Source organism: Enhydra lutris, unplaced genomic scaffold (genome assembly GCF_002288905.1).
Source record: "Enhydra lutris kenyoni isolate GAN:26980312 unplaced genomic scaffold, ASM228890v2 scaffoldscaffold13, whole genome shotgun sequence".
NCBI lineage: Eukaryota > Metazoa > Chordata > Mammalia > Carnivora > Mustelidae > Enhydra > Enhydra lutris.
Genome location: NW_019154097.1, coordinates 36,708,883 through 36,731,231, shown reverse-complemented (window position 1 = coordinate 36,731,231; position 22,349 = coordinate 36,708,883). Strand labels below are relative to the sequence as shown.

Genomic DNA, 22,349 nt, shown 5'->3' with positions numbered 1-22,349 from the left:
TCTGGGAGAGCTTCTAGAGCTACATCTTCCAACTTCTGGTGGTGCCAACAGCCCACAGCATTTCTGGACTCACAGGTGTGTTGCTCCAAACCATGCCTCGGTCTTCACATAGCCTCCTCTGCGTGTGTATGTCCAGTTTTCCCCTTTTTGTAGGGACACCTGTCACTGGGTGAGGGCCCATTCTAACCTGGTGACTTGCACGAAGACACCGTTTCCAAGTAAGGCTTATTCACAGGTGCTGGGTTCGCTTTCTGGGGACACAATTCAACCCACAGTAGGAGCACTGGAATGATTGTCACCCTGAAGACTAGGCACCCAGGTGCGCAGTGGGCTGGGGAGAGCAGTTGGGGTCTGGGGAACTCTCTGGTACCCCTCCAGGGCAGAGGCCCCCGGCGCCGGGCTGTGGTGTGCCATCAGGAACAGCAGGTGTCGCTGTGACCACCTCTTTGCCGCTTCCCCAGCCCAGCTCTGTGCACCACCCGGGTAGACAAAGGTCTCACCTTCCAGTTGCGAGGAGACAACACTCAGCTGTAAACACAACAGCAGCATCGTCATTTCAGGGGTGACACACACCGCAGAGGAAGTCAAATAAGGTGGGGCCACACGGTAGTGACTCGGTGATGCCCCGGAGGGGAGACCCGGGAACCTAGCAGGGCCAGGCCCCCGCGGGTGGGGAGTCGGCGTTTCCTTCTTCACCTGCAAGCCAAGCTGTCCCTTCTCAGCTGTTTTCAGGGGCTCCTCGCAGGGCAGCTCTGGTTACCCTCTATCGTTTCCTGGCAGCTCACCGGTTCCTGCCGGCCAGGGCGGCTGTGTCTGATGGCGGCACTTGGAAGCCAGCCATCCAGGTGGGTGGGCTTTTGAGACGTGAGGGCTCCCTGTCCCCAGAGACCTTGCCCAAGGGGCGGCAGTGCTGCCTGAGCTCCCCCACCGCTCACCTGGTGGGGTTCTGCCCCATCCTCCTACAAACTGGAGAGGGCCGCCTTGGGCTGAGGAAGAGGGGCCCCGGGCTCCCCACGGGACAGTAGGGGCTTCTAGGGCATTAGGGAAATGAAGCAATGTGCCCAGGGTGTTACTGGCCCCAGAAGTGAGGCAGTTTCTTACTGCGGCCCCTGGGCACTCCCGGGTCCCACGAGGCCGAGGCCGCTAGCCCTTGACAGTGGGTCACTGACTGATTCTCACAACGGATACTAACCAAGAGCCTCTGCAGGGATCGCCTTGGCCAAGAAGACGAGACCATGGTGACGAAATACAGGATTGGGGGGTGTAGGACAGAGAGTAAGTCCTAGGAGAACGCATCAGGCTGGGAGGCTGGGGACCTGGGGTCGGTCGCCACTTGGCCATCAGCAGCATGCCAGCCACGGGGCTGTGCCCTGCAGAGTAACTCCCAGACCCTCCCCCACGTCCGCGGGTACTGTGGGCAGCCGGCCTGTAGCACCTTCTCTGAGCCTGGCCTTGGGCTGCAGTGTCGCATTGTATCCGCAACGTGGGTACCACCGCCGTCTGCATATACAGAAGGGGAGAAACTAAGGCACTGGATGGTGAACGGTCTCGGCAGGGCCGGCAGAAACATGTCCTAGTGTGCAGACAGGCCGGGTGAGGGGGCCGAGGGGCTGGCACTACATTGCTTGCGATTGCAAAGAACTTCCCATGTCAGGGCTGGACAGGCCCTGAGGTGATGGTTAACAGTGGGCGTGGAGACCTAAACAGAGTTAATGAGCCCCTTTAGCCTCCCGGCCCCCGCTGTAATGAAGGCCTTGGGCTCTGCGTTTTCTCAGTTCTGAGGTTTTGATCCTCCAAATCTTCGCTTAGGGTCGCTGCTGGGTGCGTCTCCGTGGGGTTGGGGAATGAGCTTCTGGAACCTAGACGTCTCCTCCCAGAGCAGCCGAGCCAGCATGAGGAGGTGGAGAAGAGAGGGCATCCCCCGAAAAATGACAGGCCCCAGAAGGAGGGAGAGTTCCCATGGCAACCTGGAGCCGTTGCCTGGCAACCGCGGGCCCCCCAAACACTTGTGGGCAGGAAGGCTCAGGGCTGGAGCTTTCCAGTGGCCTCAGTAGAGACCCTAGCTGTAGGGTCTGATCCACGGTCACCCACAGCCCCTGCCCTAGATCCTTCCTGAGGGAAACCCCAGTCTGCTTCTCCCTCCCCCTGACTCCACCCTGCCAGCCAGCCACCTTCTGTCATGCCGTCCCCCTAACAACAGAAGCTACTTCCTGGATACCTGAGCCCAGTCAGTGGTGGCGTGATGTCAGAAAATGTAGGGTCAGAGGACACCGTAGATGGGTGGGCTGCCAGCCGGGGGAAGAAGCCGGGCTTGGGGTCCAGGGAGGGTGGAGCGGTTAGAGCCCCACAGTAGGGGACTCCGGTTCTGTCCGGGCCAGCTGAGGCTGACTAGCTCTGTCGACCTTGGCATGTCGCCAGCCTCAGTTTCCCCATCTGTGGCCCCATCTTCCCCCGTGCCTGTGTGTTTACCATTCGGTGCATGAACACTGGGCTGTAAATCATGTCACCTACTGGAGCTTTGGGGTGGTCTGGACCAGACCAGCCTCTGTGCTTGCTTCTTCACTGGCCTGCTTCACACCTGGGTGCTGGGGGGAGGCAGGTGGCCTCACGGTTAAGGCCATTGGCTCGGAGGTGGACACCTGTGTCTGTATCCCAGTGCAATGCTTATTACCAAGTGTCCTTGGATGGGCGCTGAACCCCCCTGAGCCTTGCTTTTCCTCCCACTGTGAGCAAACTGGAGAAGAAGGAACCCCAGCCTTGCGGGCTCTGTTAGGGCCCACTCTCACTTATGGGCGCTGACCCCGTCCCTAGCAGTGAGCACGCAGACCGAATTGTGTCCACAGGGAGGGAGCAAGGCCCTGGAACACCCTGCCTTGTCTTGGAATGGAGGAGAGAGGGGCTTTGAGGTTTAGACTGCCCTAGGGGGGTGGATTTTGGAGCTGGGAAGGGTGTGAGGCCCAGGTACCCTCAGGTGTTCTCTCTGGGAAGGGCAGTGATGCGTGGTGTCGTTGGTGACCTCAGGGGTTCCCCAGCACCCTCAGGGAACCAGGATTCTAGTCTGACCTTGACCATTCCCTCACTCTGTGGTCTGGGGCCATCACCCCGCCCTCTGAGCCTCCAAGGCCCCCTCTGTCCAAAGGGTAGGGGACGTGCCCACCTCAGGCCTTGGGAGGAGGCCTGGGTGGCATCCTCTGCCCTGTGCCGGGCTCGCATGTTGGATCTGGGCGGCGAGGCTGGCTTCCGTTGCTCCCGTGGCGCGCCTCTGCCCATTCTGGCCAGCCACCCCTCACTCGTGCGCGGCGGGAGGGGGGTGCGAGGGTGGTGCGGACAATGGCCCCGGCCGGGTGGCGACGGCAGTGCCTGGAGCGGGGTCAGGGCTCTGCAGGCCAGGCACAGGGCGACAGCAGGCGGCGCGCTCCTGCCTTCCGCGGGCAGGGTGCAGCCCTTGCCTGCGCTCATGCTGGTGGTCCCGCCGAGCCTGCGGCAGATGAGGTGAGCTCAGCCCGGCTTGTGGCTGGGGAGGGGGGACGGGGAAGGGCCACACGGTGGCGGAAGATAGGATGTGGGAGCGCTATCCCCCACCTGCCAGACCTGAGAGGGGTGGGGATCCCCTTGGGGCTGGAGAGCACCCGGGTTCTTCCCTCTTTCTGGGTTGGGATCAGGAATGCATTCCCTTGGGGAGGGCGGGTGGTATCTTCTCTGCATGCTGCCTGGGGTTCCGGGTGTGCCCACCTGACCTGTGTGTACGCTGCTGGGCTGGGGAGGCCGTGGTCGTGGCTTCTGAGATCTGAGTCCAGAAACCTACCCACCACGCTGGGGATCCTGTGGAGTGCAGGCCTTCCTTTGTCCCCTGCGGTCCTCTGCCTGTAACTGCGGGTCAAAGCTGGGAGGACAGGACCAGGATGTTTAAGCCCTGGGAACCGCCACCACCTGAACTGCCGCCCACTGCACCTGGCTGGGCTGAGGAGGGCGCGGAGCCCGGCCTTGAAGGTCTCTGTCCACAGCTCTCAGCATGCAGGAGGTCTAGGGGGAGAGAGAGGTCTGGGAAGGCTGAGTGGGAGTGCAGGCTTGGACTCTCAGGATCCCAGACTGGTGGTTCTCTCAACTCTCCTGTGGACTCAGGGACGCCCGGGTGTGTGAAATGCTCCGGAAGCCCCCAGTACTATCCACAGCGCAAGCCCTCCGGCAGGTGGCAAAAAATGTCTCTTCCCCTCGAGGAAGGCAGATGCTGGTGCGGCCCACCAGCTGTGAACACAGGTGGTGTTGACTGCCCCTGGGGAGCAGGGGGCTGGCCTTGAGTCGAATCCACATGGTTTTCTAGGTGGGGAAACAGCCCCCCAGAGAAGCTGAGTAGATGGCCAGGCGCTACCTGAAGGCGATCTCCACCCGGATCACCTTCCCCCCTGGGGCCAGAGTTCTAGGGTTTGCTGCCCAGGAAGGTGCCCCGGGGTGCCCTTTGGCCCTCTAGGAGATCCTTGCATAAAACACATGTGTCCTCCTTCCCTTCTTGCCAGCCCTGCCAGAAGCAGGCGTGGGGCAGGCCCTGAGGGAGCATGCTCCCCGGTCTGGGGACCCAGGGTGGCCACTGTGTTCAGGCAGACGTGCAGGGTGTGGGGGCACATCCGAGGCTCCGGGGTACCGTGCGTGGTCCTGCGCCTGCACGTGGGCGCCTCTCCACGCCTCCAGGTGACGCGCGCACTGGAGTGAACCTGTGGCCACGTGTGTCCTCCTGTGTGCCAACGGTGGGCGTGACAAACCTAGCGGCAGTGGAGTGCGCCTGTGTGTGAAGGGACTCGTGTGGGGCAAGTGGAAACACATGACTGATTACGGGGTGGGGGAGAGGCAGCACGTGTACGTGGGGTGCGCCAGCGCATGCCTGTGCGTGTTTGTGCCTTGCTTTTCCAAAGAACGGGGCCTGGGTTGTGACCACGAGGAGGCCTGCATGTTCCTGCCCCCGTCCACTTGCCTGTTATCGGGTTTCTTGGCTGGGAAAGGGGTTAATAAGTGTACGCAGCTCGCAGGGTTGGGTTGCCTGATGGTGGCCTGGAGACCTGTATCGCCCTTGGAGGGTCCCCAGCACAAGGGGCGTCTCGTGGGTGCCTCCCACATAGGAGCATGTGGAGGCAGACAGGAGAGGCCCAGGGACCTTGCCAAGGAGGAGAAATCAAGGAAGGGGCAAAGTCGTGGTCTTGACCGAGGGTCAGTGGGTGGCAGGAGGGGGACAAAGGCTGTGTCTCTGAAACTGTCACTCAGCCCCAAGGCCCTGACCACCCCCCTCGCCGCTCCCACCCCGCTCCTTGGGGAAACTTCCTTGCCGGAAGACTGTGGGAAAGAGGGAAGCAGGGCACCTCCTGGCAGCCAGCTGGAGCCCCAGATCCCTCCCAGAGCCTCAGGCAGCTCCGGAGGTCCCCCTCTGAAAGCAGAGCCCTGCTTCCCAGGCCCTGGGCCCCCACGTGCAGGCAGCGGGTGGGTGACGGCACCGGGCACACGGTGTCCCTAGCACAGCAGGCAGCCTCCTCACCACAAGGGCCCATTTGTCCCAACTCCCCAGCCTTGAAGCCCCAAGTGACCAGGCCCTGCTGGGCACAGGGGCCTGACTGTGGGCTCAGCTCCCCCCACCACCCTCCCCTCCTCAGCCCACCCTGCCCATGCTGCATGGACCGGCTGCTTAGTCTGGGCCAGACCCCATGGCAGTGCCACCTCTACTTACCCAATGAGCGGAGACCCATTCCCCAAGCGCTCCTATTGTGCCAGGAATTTCCAAAGAAGCAAAAACCCCAGGCTGAACCAGAGCTGAGCCGCCTGCCTCCCCACCCTGCCATCATCCCACGGCAGGCTTGCTTCTGGGAACCTCCTGGCTCCTGCTTCCCAGAAAGCCTGGCTCGCCTCCAGCCTCTGCTCCCAGCCTCGCTCTCTGGAAAGCACTTGAATGGCAGGTTGGCAGAGAGGCATGCCCTTCCCATGCCCTTCCTCCTTGCCATCCCTCGGGCTCCTCTCCAGCCTTGCTGCCTCCTCCAGGAAGCTTCTCTGAGGATCTCCCCATGAGCAACGCACGTGAGCCCCAAACTCTGAGTATTTTCCAATCTAGGGACTTTGAAACTGGAGGAACTGTCCGTACCGTCGAGCTTGCTGGTGCGTCCCGGGGATTTATTGAGGGCCCGCTGTGTGCCTGGCACTGTTGTGGGTCCCTGCCTGCTCTCAAAGAGGTCACACCCCTTCCAGTTCTTAAAAAGAGGGAAGAACCGAAAACACACTTAGAACCCAGTGCTCTTTCCACTCCTGTGACGGCAGCACGTGCGGGAGCAGCAAAGTCACCCGCTTACCCGTGAGCAGCTGCGGGAATGCGTCTCGGGCACGGTGTCATTCTGGCCCTGGGCTGTGAGGGGGGAGCAGGACAGATGCTGCCCCCAGGAAGCTTACAGCCCACTTTGAGGGATGCTAGTCTGTGAACTGTTTTTTTTTTTTTTTAAGATTTTATTTATTTATTTGACAGAGAGAGATCACAAGTAGGCAGAGAGACAGGCAGAGAGAGAGGGGGAAGCAGGCTCCCCGTCGAGCAGAGAGCCCGATGTGGGGCTCGATCCCAGGATCCCGGGATCATGACCTGAGCCGAAGGCAGAGGCTTTAACCCACTGAGCCACCCAGACACCCCTGTGAACTGTTTTTTTAATCCCCTTCTGGAGCCTTCCTCCACGTGGCACTTTCTAGCTCCCCCACCCACGTCCATCAAAGGACACAGCAGGCTCAAGCCCTCTCACCCTATTCTGTGTTTTTTGCTCCAGAATATTCACCTTCTGACGCACATTTTGCTTCTTATGCCCCCAGACCAGAAGGTGAATTTGACCCGTTTTGTTCCCTGGGATATCACTGGCACCTGCCCCCGGCCTGACACCTAGCAGGGGCTCAGGGTGCCCGTGTGGGCTGAGTGCTGGAGTTGTAGCCTAGGGCTGCTCTGGTCTGCGATGGGGAGGACACACACCATTGCTGGTCCTCAGGGACATGGGGTGAACTGAAGTTGTTCAGAGACTTTTACAGCAGTTCGAATTTGCTGGGAGGATTTTCTAGTGCATTTTCTGAAGGATTGGTTGTCCCTGACTCATTCCCAGGCTGCTTCGGGGTAATGTGGGGCCCTATCCTAAGTGCTTCCGTCCAGTTCTTCAAGCTTTTGGGGTGGAGGCCATCCCCGTGTGGAGGCCAGGACGAGGGTCAGCCAGTGGGAGGCCTTAAAGTCAGACGATGGGCTCACTGTCAAGATGGGCATGGGGCAGGCCCCAAGGGGCTGTCCTCGGAGGCCCAGTGGTGCCCTTAGCAGTGCCGGAGCCTGCCGGGCATGGAGCCTGCAGGAACAGCTGGGGCAGGGCCTCGATTCGCGGAGCCTCAGCCTCTTGGCAACCCGTGTGACTCAGTGGGCTGGTAAAAAGGGCCGGCAGGCAGGCAGCCAGCACAGGGGAGCCCTGGGCAGCCGGTGAATGAGCCGCGGGAGCAGCCCACCTCCTACCGCTGGGTTACCGTTCCGCCTGGGGTAGGGCCAGGCCTCAGCTGCCGAAATGGCCCCTCCTTGCCTTTCTCCCTGCCAGCTCTCCTGGTGGTGTTTCTTATGACCCCACCATTCCAGGGGGTCCCTGGGTCTCCCCAGCCTGGAGCAGGGGAAGGGGACTTCCTCTGGCCCCTCTTGGCCCTTTTATAAGCAGTGCCCACAGAAGGGCACCGGGAGGCTAGAATCTCGCTCAACTCTTACTGTACAGAGCCGGGAGCGGCTGAGAGCACCAGTCTCCAAGCCAGATTGCCGTGTGACTTGGGGTGAGTTTGCTACATCTCCAGGCTCCTGTCCCTGAGCTCACCCCCTGAGCTCCGGTCCCGGCCTCTCACACAGTGACACTTAAATTACATTCACGCGGGCACATCAGTGAATGGTAGAAATATTAGGGGGAGGGGCGGTCATCGATTCCCGCTTAGACACTCTGTTGTGGGGGGGCAGGGGTTGGGCGGAGTGACAGGGGACATCGGAATCAGAATCCCAAGCTGGGTGTCATACGGGGGACAGACCTCCCCCCCGCCGCTGACAGGGACCCAGCAGCCCCAAGCCAGCCTGTGCTGCCAGGAGCAGATCCAGGTGTGACCTTGAACCCGGTCCAGAGCAGAGGAAATTGAGCTGCCTTCAGGGCCAGACAGGACAAGGTGTGCACCTGGCCTTGGAATGGACCCCCGTGCCTCCTTGGGCTAGCGGTTTGCCCTCTCTGGGCCTTGATCTTGAAGTGATTGCTGGGGCTGCATCTGTTTGACAGATGCTGCGTGGAAGAGTGCTCTGCCCCCGTCAGGGACCCCCCAGAGACAGGGCCAGGCTGGGCTCATGGGGGCCGAGGGGGCGGCAGGAGCTGCGTGTGCCTCCAAGGCGTCTTTAAGTGTGGGCAAGCCTTCGCCTTTGGCTGCAGGCGGCGGTGTTTACAGGGCCCTGGGTCTTGGGCCTCTCTCGAAGCTGAAGGGGGGAGAGCCAGAGTAGGTGCGCCCCAGTTCTAAGCCCTTTCCCGGCTGTAGGCTTGTCTCTCACATGCAAGGCTGCGGCATCACCTGACCCAGCAGAGCCCGACCGGCAGTGGCCGCAGGTCCCCAGAGATGAGGGGGCGGGGAGCTGGGCTGTCCCACGCCCCTGGCGGGACCCCGAGTCGGGTCAGGAGGCTGCCGGAAAGAGGAGCCGAAGCCAGGCAGGCCTCTCCTATCTGCTTCCTGGACAGGATGTTGTGCCGGGTAAACAGCTTGGAGTAGAGTCACTGCTCTGGCTCTGAGTCACAGCTCCTAGCGACAGCCACTAGTGTTTGTAAACAACGTGCTTTGTACCCACCAGGGCCTGTCCCCCGGAGCCCGCAGAGGGTTCCCCCTGATGTGGAATGCATCAGGCCCACCCAGGAATCTGTCCCCCGCCAGAGGGCTTGGGTCTGGGTGGCGAGGAGCGGTGGCGCGTCTGTACACGCATGCGGGTTCGGGAGTGGGGTTTCGCTACGTCTGGGCTTCTGTGTGACTGCCCAGGTGCATTTTCCTAGAGCCATCTGGTACAGCGGGCAGGGCATAGGACCGTGGGCAGGTCCCAAGACCTGGGGTCCCGGGACAAGCGTCTCAGGGATGGTGCGAGTGTTCCCCCATGTCCAGTGGCTGCACAGGAGAAGCTTGTGTGTGCTTGGGTGGGGGAGGAGGGGGGGCAGCCCCAGTAGGTGGCAATGTGGTGGGAGTACAGGGGAAGTGCCCCTGACTGTCCCCAACCCCCAGAGCCCTGGCGCTCCGTGGCTGGTCTTTGGTTCCAGGCAGTGACAGTGATGCGGGGCACCATGTGGTGACACCAGACTGGCAGGGAACAAAGGCGCCTCTGCTCTCCCCCTCTCGGCTGGGAGGAGGGGTGGACGTGCCCCGCCCCACCCCACCCCTCCCTTGCCCCGCCTCCTCAGGGCTCCTGCTCTCCTCTCCTCTAGCTGACAGTTGGTCTCCCAAAGCGGCCGCCTGGGCCTTCCCGGTCAGCCGGGCCCCAGTGAACTCTGCCCCGGCGGCCTGGCTCCTGAAGGACTAGCTCAAGACTGGGTCCTGAGGCCAGAATGATCGGTGTTGGGAGCCCGGGGTGGGAGCAGGTCAGCGTACCCGGTGTGGACGGCTGGGGGATCACAGAGAGCCTTGTTTGACACTCAGGAGCGATGGAAAGAGACATGGTCCCTCACCAGGGGCCCGGTCCCCAGGAAACGCCCATCAGATATACCTAAGGGGCAGCCCGGTTCCCTGTTGGTTCCCACCCTGGACACACGCTTCCTCTAAGGGCCTCTTGAAGCTCTCGCACACCCCCGGGCACATTCACTCAGCTAGAAGCACTTTCCCATCCACTGACCCCGTCCACAGCTCCGGGCTCAGGGGCCCACCTTACGTTGAGGAAGTCAAGCCTCAGAAAAGGCCCCCCCCCCCCCCCATTTCAACGGGAGCCCCCAGAGGCACGGGCGAGCTTGCGGGTACCCACAGGGCAGGCAGGGCTGCATCAGGCGATGCCCGAGGTCCCACAGCTAGGGGCAGCCTCTGTGAGCTTGTGGGTACCCACAGGGCAGGCAGGGCTGCATCAGGCGATGCCCGAGGTCCCACAGCTAGGGGCAGCCTCTGTGCCCCGGGGCCGGCTCCCTCCTTGGAGCCTCCAGCCCGGCTGCACGCTGGCCTCTGTTTGCTGCTGAGAGACAGTGAGCATTTCTGGTTCTCCACTGGGATCCAGTTGCAGGGCCCACGCTAGCCCTGGACGGGCCCCACACTGCCGTTTGGCGCTCGCTCTGGGAGGCAGAGCCAGCAACATCTGTTGAGTGGTCATTGCGTGCCGGCACCGGAGCGGGCTCGTGACCGTGGGAGTGATCAGAATGCACATTGCCGAATCCCCAGGCACCCTTGGGCCGATTTTACAGATGAGGAAACTGAGTCAGTACTAAATGCTAAGTCAGTGGCCCAAGGGCTCAGGGCGGGCTGATTCAGAGCCCGGTCGCCCCTGCTGTTTCTCCCAGGTCAAGTTAAGCGTCACCATGTGCAGGAGGCCACAGTGGCTGAGGAGGGGGAGGAGGAGGGACCCCCACCACCCCCTCCACCCCCACCCCCCACCGCGTAGAGGCTGGAGGCAGGGAGGACTTGGGATTCTCTTGCGGGCAGCGGGACAGAAGCTGTTGGAGGGATTTTACAGCGTGGGGAGCCGGTCTTGGGCTGTAGGCACAAGGGTGGCATGGGGGCGGTGGTGGGCATGTTCCACCAGGAACCGTCAGCTCAGTTTCTCTGATGCCCACCCAGCCCCCCCATCCCTGGATGCCCATGTCCCCAGGGATTCCTAACTTGTGCTCACAGAGATTCTTTCTTCTCTATAAGAAATGTCCTCTGGAGCCCAGTGATGAGAATTCCAGGTCAAGAGAGGCCGTGAAGCCGGGCTGGGGAAGAGTTTGTGTTTGAAAAACCTGCGTATCTCTCCCGCCCACCCCCACATCCATAACAGTTCAGGAAACTGAGGCTCGGACAGAAGAGGAACCTGCAGGTCCCACGGGAAGGCAGGGCTGGGCGGGGACAGGAACCAGGTGGGGCTCGGAGCGGCCCTCTCCACCGGGTCCCCTGCACCCCACAAAGCCACCGGAAGAGGATGTGAAACTCAGAGAGGCAGAGCGAGTGCTGGCAGGGCTCCGTGTCGGGGTGGCATGCTGGGCCCCAGCACCCCCGCAGTAGGCAGGGGACCTGATGTGCCTCCAGGCCGGCTCCGGAGCCCCTGCACCGCCCTCTTTGCTCCCAGCCCCTGTGGCACCCTGGCAGCCAGGAGCAGGACATCCACCCGGCCAGGGTCCCAGCAGGGTAAGGAAGCCACCGGGCCTCTCAGCCTCTGTCTTTGCCCTGGGACCTCTGGGTCTGGGGATTCAGGCTCTGAACACTGGTGGAAGGAGCGTCTGGGGACTCTGCGGGGCTACAGACAGGTGCAAGTCCTGGATTCCCGCTGTGAGATCTCAGGCAAGTCGCTGCTTCCCCGGGGCCTCAGTTTTTCCATCTGTCAAGTGGGTGTATTGGACTCGATCCGTGGTTTCCAATGGCTGGTTTGCAGCCAAATGGGGAAAATGGGCACAAGATCATGAGCTTTTCTTAAACCAAATGCCTCCTTTTAACTGCTGCTAAATGAATGGTGTTTCTGACACTGTGTCCTCCTAGTTACCTTTTGGTGGTGTCTTTTCTGGAATAACGGTAATGATGTTTGGTTTCTGGCTTTTTTACTACCCTGCTTGGCAGGATAGGCAGTTGGCAACCCTCGGTTAGTCCTTACAGTTTAAAATGAGATCTTATGCCCGGGTGCCAAGGCAGAGACGCTCGAAGGGAGAGTGCCGGGAAGGCTTCAGGAATGAAGCGGTAGCTTGGCATGGGCGGGGTCCTCCTGCGCTCCCGCTGACGGCACCGCGCCCGGCTCACAGCTGCCTGGTAGCCTCATGGGCTGAGCCCTGTTTTGATCTCGGTGACTTGTACCTGCCGCCTTTCTAGCTCTGGGAGAGGTTTTCCCTGCAGGCAGCAGGAATGGGGATGGGGCCTTGGGGTCTTGGGGGAGACAACGGGGCCCACCCCAAGAGGACCCGGTCTGAGCTGGAGCTGCTGGGCCAGCTCAGGACAGAGCCCCGTCCCCCCGGCCGTGGCAGGCCTATGGCCTGGTCCCAGTGGGAATTCCTGGCCCTGCCCGTCACGGGAGCAGGTCTGACAGCCGCATTGATGACACCGGGCCTAGGCACTCGGGCGCTTGATCCATCGGGGCAGGCAGGCACGCTGACGGGCAGACTGGCAGAGGGCCTCCTCCAGAGCTCACCCCTGCCTGGCTCCCGTGCCACCATGGCCCGGGAAGCCGGGCCCACTGCCCCCAGGGCCAGGAAGGGCTGGGTGTTCTTTGCCTGTGTCTCTGTGGTGACGGCCAGGCGCAGGGCCACCGCCCACCGCGCCACTCTCCAAAGCCCCACACGTTGGCCGGCACCTGTGCCAGCAGCAGCCACCGAGGTGAGTTTCTGGGGCAGCTTGCGCTTCTGCCCAGAGGCCGGGTGGGTCCCAGCCAGGTCCAAGGCCCGGGAAGTGGTTCCCGACCGCCACCCTTCCCTCCCTCAGAACTTGTTTAAGGAGCCTGGTGGGAAGCCAGCAGGTGTCCCCAGCCCCCATCCGGGTGTGAGAGGAGTAGGCACCGTGGACCCCCGCCCAGGCCAGCCTGTTGACCTGCCCCCCGCCTGGGCGGCCGCTGCTGGGTGACCGTGGGTTGTCCTAGCGGTTCCTGGTCCTTTGGTGCTTCTCAGATTTCCAAGGGCTCTGTGCGTTGTTCTGTCGTCTGCTCTCCTGAGAGCCAGGCGATGACAGTATTAGTATCTCCCCATCTTCCTGATGGAGAAACTGAGGCAGGAAGGTGCTGAGCGGAGACTTGAGCACAAATCCAGGCTCCAGATCTTAAGCGAGAACTTTACAAACCTACAGGCCCCCTCCTCGGTGTATGCGCCGTGCTCCTCGGACGCAGGCTCTGCAAGGGACGGGACCCCCACCTCCAACTCTGCTTGCCTCGCCCACTGTCCCCTCTCCACTACGCTCAGGCTCTTGCATTTCCATCTGTCTGTGTCCCCTTCTGCTTCTTTCTCCTTTCCTCCCGTCACCTCCGGCCGTCACACGGCAGATGGGCGGCTCGCAGAAGTGTCGGGTGTCCATGATCCCTGGGGCGTCGGGCACTGAGCAGTCCAGGAGTGGCAGCAGCATTGTCAGAGTGGCCCCCGTCCCCCCTCCGTGGATGGCGTTTATCATGGTGAACGGGCTGCACTGTGTTCCTCTGAGTAACCCCACACACACCCTGGGAGTTGGTGTCGGGGCAGGGGGGTGAGCACCCACTTCCACAGGTGGCCAGTGAGGCCCCAGAGCAAGCTCAAGGCTGATCCGGGGCCCATGGGATGCCAGTCCTGGGCCGTTTCCATGGCTCCAGGCATTGATGTATTTTGTTCTCGTTGCCCCCGGGACAGTAACGCCCTATGAGATCAGAGATTGGGGGTGATAATTATGTCACATCTCTCCACCCAGGATGGTCTCCTGGGGGTTTGGACGCCTCATTTTCTGCCTCCTGACCAACTCTGAGCTCACCCTCCCGCCTGTGGGAAAGCCCCCTCCCCCCAAGGAGGAGGAGGAGGAAGAGAAGGAGGCCCCTGGGAAGTTCCCAGGAACCCGGAGACGGAGGGGGTGGGGCTCAGCCTACGCTCTTGGCCCAGGTGTCCCACCCCCTGCCAAGGTGTGTGCTCACCCGCCCACAGCAGGCCAGCCCAGGAGCCAGGCAGGCCAGGAATGGTGACGCTGACATAAGGAAGTGACCCAGGAGCCCGGCCAGGCTACACCCTCTTCGTGCCCTCCTCGGGATCTAAATATAGCACAAAGGACAGACAGGGGCCCTCCACCTGCCCAGACGGAGGTGAAAGGTCTTCCCCCGAGGCCTGACCCAAGTCTGGGTGGCCACCAGCGCCCTCTGTGGCCTTGGCCAAGCCCAGGTGGGAGGAGGTGATGAGCATGGCCTGTGGCCCCGTTGCGGCTCCAACACCTCCCCAGCACTGCGGCCGGGCCCAAACCCCATTCCCCGGGACCCCGTGCCAAGGCGGAGCGGGTCTAGATTGGAAGGACGGCTGCAGCAGCACGCGGGGATCACCCGTCACGTACTGCGGGTGGGCGGCAGGTGGGAAGCACGGGCCGGCAGGAGACGGGGGCTGGCTTGAGGCTCCAGGGACCGAAGCAGTTCTGTGGGAGGCTGGCGGGGCCCTGTGAGGGGCCCCAGATGGAAGCCAGAGCCACTCCAAGCAGTCGGTCTTTTGCCCTGAAGGTTTTAGGGGCACTTTTGAAGGGTCAAGACCCCTCTGGCTGCCATGCGTCTGGGGAACCAATGGTGGGTTGGAAGCAGGAAGGAGACGGGGCCCCAGAGGTTTGGCCTCCGTACCCCTCTCCCTTCAACTGGAGGCGGCTGCTCGGGGAGCCTCCCAGCCAGAGAGTGACGGAAGGCCCGATGGGGCCCGAGCCTTGCCCAAAGGAGACCGATGCCGGTCAGCTCCCACCCAGCCTCCCGTGGCTCGGGAACACAGAGCCCAGGTGACCGGATGGTCTGAAGTTACAGGAGAAGCAAGAAATGTGGATTTTTATATGAAATCACCTGACCTTTACTGTTGGCTCAAAAATTTAAAAATACTTTGCGAGCCAAACAAAACACACCGTGGGCTGGCTATGGCCTGCTTCCAGCCCCTGACTTGTCAGTTCTCAGCCCGTCTTGGAAGCTTCCCCTGCAGGGAGCATCCTGGCCACAGAACGGTCTGTACAGCATAGCGCTGTTCTCGGGGCACTTTGTGACCCCCGAGGAAGAGCAGGTGCACTCCCCGGGGAAAGGCTGGGAACCTGGGACCGCTGAGGGTGGGGCGAGCTGTGAGCAGGATGAGGGACGAACAGAGGGCCCCAAGTCCAATAACCCCACACCTTCTACAGTACTTTGTGGCGTTTCTCCCAGCAGACCCTCCGAGGGCAGGGGCAGTCACCTCGGTTTTCACTCACCCAAGGTCACCAGGCTGCCTCCAGCCCCAGGTGAGCTGTATGGCTCAGTTTCCCAGCACCCCACTGCCATGGCCTCCAAAGTGAAGCCCAGGCCTTATTTGTTGTGAGCATGCTCAGGGGGCCCCTAGGCGAGGGGCAAGCCAGGCACATGGACAGCGGGGAGCTGGCCAGGTGTGCACTGCCGTGACCTGGGGTCTGGGGATTGTTGCCCTCCCTTGGTGGCTGCTGGGAGCCTCAGGGACCTCGACGGTGAGGCTCAAACTCTGTCCTTTTTCCTTTTTTAATTTCTATCATGGCAACTTCCAACTAGACAGAAGAGTGGGGAAGTACATAAACGCATCCCAGCCGTAACGCTCCCCAGTGTTCCAGGACACTCTGGGGTCCGCTCACCACTCACGACCCCCATGTCCCGCGTCCCCTACGGCAGATGCTGTTTGCACAGATCCCAGGCACACAAATTCCAGTATGTCCCTCTAATCATCACTGCATTGCCATGATCATGCCCAGACGGCGGTACTGAATATCACCCAACATCCAGCAATGTTCAAATAATCTCGATCGTCCCTTGGGTTTTGGTGGTATTTTTTTTTTATAGTTGCCCTGTTCAAATCACCATCCAAAATCGATCAAGTGTTGCATTTGGCGACGTCTCTTACCTTTCTTCCAGTCTATGGCTTCCCCTTTATTTGTTTATTTTTTCTCCTGGAACGAATTTGTTGAAGAAACTGGGCGGTTTGTCCCATAGAGATTCCTGCCGTCTGGGATTTGTGGACTGTGTCCTCCTGGTGTGTTTAAAAGGCAGCGCAGCCTCCTCCCACCTCCCCCATAATTCCCCCAAATGGAAGTTACATGCAGAAAGCTGGTGGGGTTCGCGGTTGGCTTTTGGCAAGAACACTTCATGGGTGACTTTGTTCTTCAGGTAGCACCTACTGCCCTGGGCCCCTCTTTTGGGCTGTCCCTGCCCGTGGTAAGGGGTCTGCCCCCACAGTTTGGGGGCAGGATCATGAAGGGAAGTGCGTGACGGCTCAGGAGAGGGTCTCTTGAGCCGGCGGCGCCCCGTGAACCGCAGCCCTGGTCACTGACCGCGTGGGGCGGAGTCGTGGGGATGCCGAGCACCTGTGTGAGGGGCTTTACCGGTTACCTCCTTAGTCATGCTCCCTTTACGCAGGAGAAAGCAGCCTCGGAGGTGCGGTGATTTGCCTGGGGGAGAGGGGGTCCCACAGTGAGAAAAGGGTGTAGCTCGGCTTCAAACCCAGGCATCTTGGTGTGCAAGCCTACCCTGGGCCACACCAGCACTCTGGGAACTGAGATGTGTGCGGTGTGCACGCAGCTGGAGCCGTGAGCAGGCTTGCCAGGACCCCAGAGGCGAGCCCCCAAAGTGTGGGGGGGACGAGGCAGAAGGACTGGTTGAGTACAGGCTACGCCGTCCTGCCCCCTCCCCGTGGATAATGTGCAGGTAGCCTGGGATGGGGGGGGGCAGCCCAGCCAGTTGTGTTGGTGGGGGAGGGGGGGTGCTGGAATTCCCCACTCCTCACCACTCCAGCCCACCTGGGCCTTTCAGGCCCCGGACCTGGACCTTCAGGGTTGGAGAGGTGGGGACAGCAGGGGCATTCCTCCAGTCCTCGGGAGTCACTTGGCCTGCACCCGCTCTTTTCCAGGCAGTAAAATGGGCTTGAGCTTGCATACAAGGGCCCTCCCTGGGAGAAGGAGATAAAGAGAGCAGAGCAGAGGGAGATAAGTGAGCACTGGCAGGTGCTGAATTCCCTCCGAATTCCCAGAGGCGGAAAACTTGTCCCCAGGAGAAGGAGTGGGAAGAGGAGCTTCTAGCCAGAGGGCGGTGGCCCTTGGCCAGGTCACCTTTTTGTTGCTCCATGAGGAGCTCCTTCCTCCAACTGTGCCTCCCCAACTGGCCCTCCCTGGGGACAGAGCCCAGAAGCTTCCAAAACAGCCTCCCCAACTAAATATACTCATCTTGCTAAAAAAACAAAACAAAAACCAAATAGCATTTATTACATGTGCATGATTATTACAGTATTGTAGAAAAATTAGAAAACTCTGGAAGTGAAAAGAAAAAAATGTGCAGTGCTGTTCAGAAATAACCACCGTCACTCTTGCAAAAGAGGCCCCTCTGGTCGAATGCATGTGTGCAACGTCTGGTCTGAAAGCACACTCAGCAGCCTGGTTTCCCTACTCCCCGGTTACACACACCATGCCCTGCACCGTGGCTCTCCGGGTGCGCAGTGGCGCCGACGGTCCTGTGAGCTGGCACAGGGCAGAGCTGTAATCCTCCCTTCTGTGAATATGCTTGTACAGGGAGGGACCCGTGTCAGTGCCTCTGATTGCGTCCGCCTTAGGGGGAATTCCTGAGTGGATCATTGAGTCCAAGGGCAAGAGCATTTTTAACGCCCTTAATAGAAAGTGCCAGATTGTTTTCTACCTTTGTCAAGGCCTTGCTCGCTGGCTGGAGGGTTCTCAAGCTCCCCGCGTGGAGAGCTGAGGCTTGGCACACAGTGGGCGCACACGATATGCTTATGGAACGTGTAGTCCGGTCCTGCTCTCTCGTTTTACAAATAGAGAAACTGAGGCCCAATGGTAGGAGACCGGTTCTGCAGACATTGGTAGCATTGCCAAGGTTGCTCACAGCAATGGCTGGGGCTCTTTGAGGGCTGAGGCCAGAGGCCAGGCAAGGCCCCAGCAGCGGGTTAGGTGTGCAAGATGGTCCTACTGATTTATGCCTATAAATATCCTCTTGACCCGGCTCTTAAGTCCAGCCTCCCTCTAGACCTCACAGGCTTCTAGAAGGTGTAGCTGGGGCTCCCTAGCCCTGCAGCCTGACTCCCACCGTGACACTGCCCTGAGATCTTGACCACTCAAGGCTCCAGAGGCCCCAGCCGACCAGCCAAGTGACAGGTGCTCCAGCAGGCAGTCGTCCCTCTGGACCCCTTACCTTCTGGAATGTCTAGAAGACTCCAGCCCGGTGACATCTGTCGTGTTCTACCCCTGCCCCGCCTCCTTGACAGCTCTTCCACCTCCCTTCTGCTCCTACCTGCTCCTGGGCACGGCCGTGGGGCTAAAAGTACTGCAGACAAGGGTAGGGCTTCTCCCCAAACACACACAGCAGTGAGGGCTTTCACGAGCACGCGTGCGCCCAGCACACAGCCGGGTGCAGGCACCAGCCGGCCAGTGCCGCGCATCAGTTCCCGGGTGTGACCAGGCTCAGAGAGGTGAAGCAATTTATCCAAGGCCACCGAGCTAAACTTAACTGGGATCCCTGGGAGCCAGTTCTGACACCAGGGCCGCGCGACACAGGCACCGCACCCACGCAGGGTGTCTAACCGCAGCACCCCCGCCCCCCCGCAGCACGCACAGCACGTGCGCTCGGGGGCCAGCCGGCTGGCAGGGGCGCGCGCGCGCACACGCAGTCACAGGCCCGGGCATCTGCGGCCCCGCCCCCCCCTGCCTCGTCGGCCCCGCCCCGAGGCCCCGCCCCGAGGCCCCGCCCCCGGTCTGACCTCCGCTGGGGGCCGGGCCGCGGGCTCAGAGCTCAGGGCGACGCCGAGCCGCGCGGGCTGCCGCCGCCCCCGCCGCGCGCCGGGCGGGCCCCCGCGCCCGCGCCGCCCCGGGTCCCGCGGCCCGGCCGGCCGCCCGCGCGCCCGCGACCGTCCATGGTGCAGCGCATGTGGGCCGAGGCGGCCGGGCCTGCGGGCGCCGCCGAGCCGCTGTTTCCGGGCTCTCGGCGGAGTCGCAGCGTGTGGGACGCCGTGCGCCTGGAGGTGGGCGGCCCCGACAGCTGCCCCGTGGTGCTGCACAGCTTCACGCAGCTCGACCCCGACCTGCCGCGCCTGGAGGTGGGTGAGCCCGACGAGATCGCGCTCCTCGCGCCGAGCCCCGGGGCAGCGAGGCGGGCGTGGGGGCTGCCGCGCGAACGGTCCGGACGTTCGGGGACCAGAGCACTCTCCGGCCCCACCGAGCCGAGGTGCGCCGGCCCCGCGACCCTACCGCCGGGGTAGACTTGTTCCCGCGGCTGTCACTGGTGACGTCCCCGAACTTCTGACAGCGGGGGCTGGGCCACCGTTCTCCGTCGCCTGCCCCGGGGCCTTCGCCGGCCGTCGGGCTTCGTGGTGCAGGTGGTGAATAGTGATCAGGGCGGCGGACTCCTCGGCAGCTGGGACCACAGCGGCCTTCCACGCAGTACCCCTTGCGGGCAGACGGAGATCCGATGTTCAGGGCTGCCGCGAGAAGGGAGGTGGAGGGCACCAGGCAGGCTTCCAACCTGCGAGGTGCTGTGCTGCTAGGTGTCCAGGCAGGGAGGTGGCGGGAAGGGCCTCTCAGGCCGAGGGCGTGACTCATTTCTACTTGATTAGAAAGTATGCGGACACCCTCCTAAGAATTGGGGCGGATTCAGAGAAGGGAGGTGTACCTGTCACGATGAGGGGTGGGGATAACTAGGTGAGGGCTGGGTCTCTTGTTTCTGGTGTGCTGTGAGCAGTGGGGCCCAGAGGGTCATGGGGTCACAGTGGGTTGGGGTGGCGCCCTGCCCCTCGCATCTGACTGTGCACCTGACTGCCGCAGATGTGGCAGAATCCAGGGATGGGTCCCCTGGCCGCATTCTGTCTGGGCATGGGGCCTGGACAGAGGCCATCTCTGGGTCCAGGGGCTCGGCGCACATCTAAACCAAATCAGAGCCTTAATGGTGAGTTTGAGACCCCTGCTGGTGAGGTACTTCTCCCCCCACCCCTCCTTGGTGCCCCCCACCCTTCCATCATGTTAGGCCGTAGTACCGGGTAGTTGCTGGAGATGGTGGCCTGGATCTTGCGCCTTGTGTAGCCCCAGGGCCTTGACGGGGAGTAGATGCCTATTTGCCCAGGGATAAAGCATGTCTCCATGCCCTTGGCGGGGAAGATGAGGGGTGGGGGGAAACCTTTGGTGGGGGAACTGTGGGCCTGGGAGATTCCTCCTGAGCTGGGCGGGTGGCAGGGCCAGGCGAGTTCTCTAGCCCTCATCCAGCCACAGCTCCAGTCTTTGGCGGCTCCCGCGACCCCCAGGGACGGTGGGGGTGGGAGGCCTGACACCAGCCCAGTACTCATCTGACTTTCATTACGTCTGGCAGCGGCCTGGGCTTTGTGCGCTGGGAGGGTCTGGCCTGCGTGCTCGAAGGGGCCGGGCAGGTTCCTGGCCTGGGTGGGGCGGGCCTTTGCTGCTTCTCTTCCTCTCTCAGTCTGTCTGCGTCCCAGAGGAACCAAGCCGCGTCCCTGCCCAGGGGTCTGCCTTCCCTCCGATTTCCACCTCCCCCCTCTTCCCCTCCCCCTCTCCAGCTCCCGATCTCCCTGCTGCTCTCCCTCACCCGGCCTCAGCATCGAGATCCAGGCCATGGCTGCTGTTTAGAAATCAAAGGGGAAGCTTCTGGCTGGGGCAGGAAAACCAGGGTCCTGGCAGGAGAGGAGGCCACTGCCGGAAACCAAACACAATGACCATTTACCATGGGCCGAGGGGAGGGGGGTGGGCTGGGAAGTCCCTGTCCCTCCTGCCAACACACGCCCGCCCCCCATCCTGGAGCTGATTTCCTTGTCTCTGTAGCAGGCCAGAGCCAGAGCGACCCTGCTCAGGGTCCCTGTCCTCTCTGGAAACCACCAGGCCATTTCTGCCTGCCCTGCCCTCGGCCGCATTTCCTTACCGTGCCTCCACCCAGTCCTTCCTTCTCTCAGCTCCAGATGTCCTTGCACATCTGGGCAGCCTCCCATCATCATGATCGCGAGCCAGGTCACAGCTGACCCAGCTCGGCCAGAGGGGCTCTATGCTCTCTGGGAGTCCCCTGGCCCGTGCACTTGTCTCTGGGCAGGCCACTGCCTTGGCCAGGCAGGAGGAGATCTCGCTCTGGAGCACCTACAGGCTGCAGGCCCTGCCCCCGCACTCCAGCTGCCTTCAACCCGGCCCTGCAGAGTAGTTGTCCACCCCACGTTATAGCAGACGGCGGGCCATCGGAGCAGGGTGGCTGGTCTTAACATATGCACAGCGAAGGACGTGCTGCCAGGTCTTGAATGGGGGCCGTTCTTTATTGGGCGCCTGCTGTATGCAGGAGCCCACTGCAAGGATCCGAGAGGGCTAGGGCAGAGCTCACGGTCAAGGCAATTAAAAGTGCATGGGGCCCAGGGGTGGGGGGACGGTGGGAGCTGCGAGGGGGACAGAACCAGGCTCAGGCAGCCCAGAAGCCCCCAGTCAAGAGAAGGGTAGCAAGGCAAAAGTCCTCTGGGCCAGAGGACACCGGGAAGAGTTTCTAGGAAGGAGCAAGTGGACCGCTGGACCCCACAGATTTAAAAACGCAGCAGACAGGAGCCGGCACTCTGTGGGAGGCTCCGTGCTAAGTATTTTGCATGAATTTTTGTCTCTTTGCTGTCAGGATTGCCCATTTAACAGACGAATCACCTGAGGCACTAGAGCTAGATGGCCCAGACTTACCGAGTTAGGGAAAATGGCAGAGACGGGAGTCTGGCCCCCGTCGTGTGACCCTGAGACCGCAAGGCCTGAGCACGGTTTGGGCCGCAGGGAACACGGAGGGCTTCTCTGTTCTTCAGGAGAAGTCAGTAGGAGAGGCTGACGCCCACCACCGTCCCCAGCCTCCCGCCTCCTTCCCGGCTGGCTGGTCTCTTGATCACACGCGTGCGGCTCTGCAGTTTAAGCCCAAGGGCTCATTTGCCTTTGACCCTGAAGGCCTTAGAGGTGCAGCAGGACTGGAATCTGTGAGGAGGGCTTCTTAGCTCACTCCAGACTGTAGGGCCTTGGAGGGGACTGACTGCCACCTGCTGGGCCCCCACGGACCCTGGGGTTCCCCTCTTGCTCAACTCCTCAGGGGTCCCAGGAGAAGAGGAAGCAGGGCCAGGCTGGCTGGCACTGGGCCCTCCTTCCTTCTGTAGGTGGGAGGCATTGAAGCATGCCCAGCTGTGTCCCGGAAGCAGCGGGGACAGTGGGACTCAGCCTTGGGTGACTGCTCACAGGCTGGGCTCGGTTCGATCCTCTACTCGGAAGCCGGACTATTGTTTCCAGGCCCTGTCTTGGGGGCTGGTAGAAGGAGTTGGAGTAATTACGCACTGGCCCTGGGGAGCCTCTGAGCAAGCGAGGGGGCGATTTCGGGACACAGTGCCCAGGAGTCGAGGATGGGCTCCCAGGGGCTGCTAGCCAGCTGCCCAGATGGCTCCCAGGACACGGCCCTGCACTGTGGCCACCCTGCCCCGGGCTCGGGCTCCCAGCCTCCTGGGCTCAGAAATGCGGTGTTCCCGGACTTGCAGCTCTGG

The 22,349-nt window shown here is 61.8% G+C and overlaps 1 protein-coding gene across 8 annotated transcripts in view; it reads left to right on the top strand.

Annotated features, from left to right (window-relative positions):
- Nucleotides 1–22,349, top strand: part of LOC111145587 (ral guanine nucleotide dissociation stimulator) — a 43,049-nt gene that overhangs the window by 2,513 nt on the left and 18,187 nt on the right. For 5 of the 8 annotated variants that reach the window (XM_022500562.1, XM_022500561.1, XM_022500560.1 and 2 more), the window contains exon 1: nt 18,705–18,908. The exons of 1 other annotated variant lie outside the window; for it this stretch is intronic. In XM_022500562.1, the coding sequence (XP_022356270.1) occupies nt 18,726–18,908 (183 nt within the window). In that variant the 5' untranslated portion in view covers nt 18,705–18,725. Of the gene's footprint in view, nt 1–11,168; nt 11,338–12,162; nt 12,511–18,704; nt 18,909–22,349 lie in introns of those variants that run through there. 2 more of the 8 variants (XM_022500563.1, XM_022500557.1) reach the window with 2 other exon arrangements.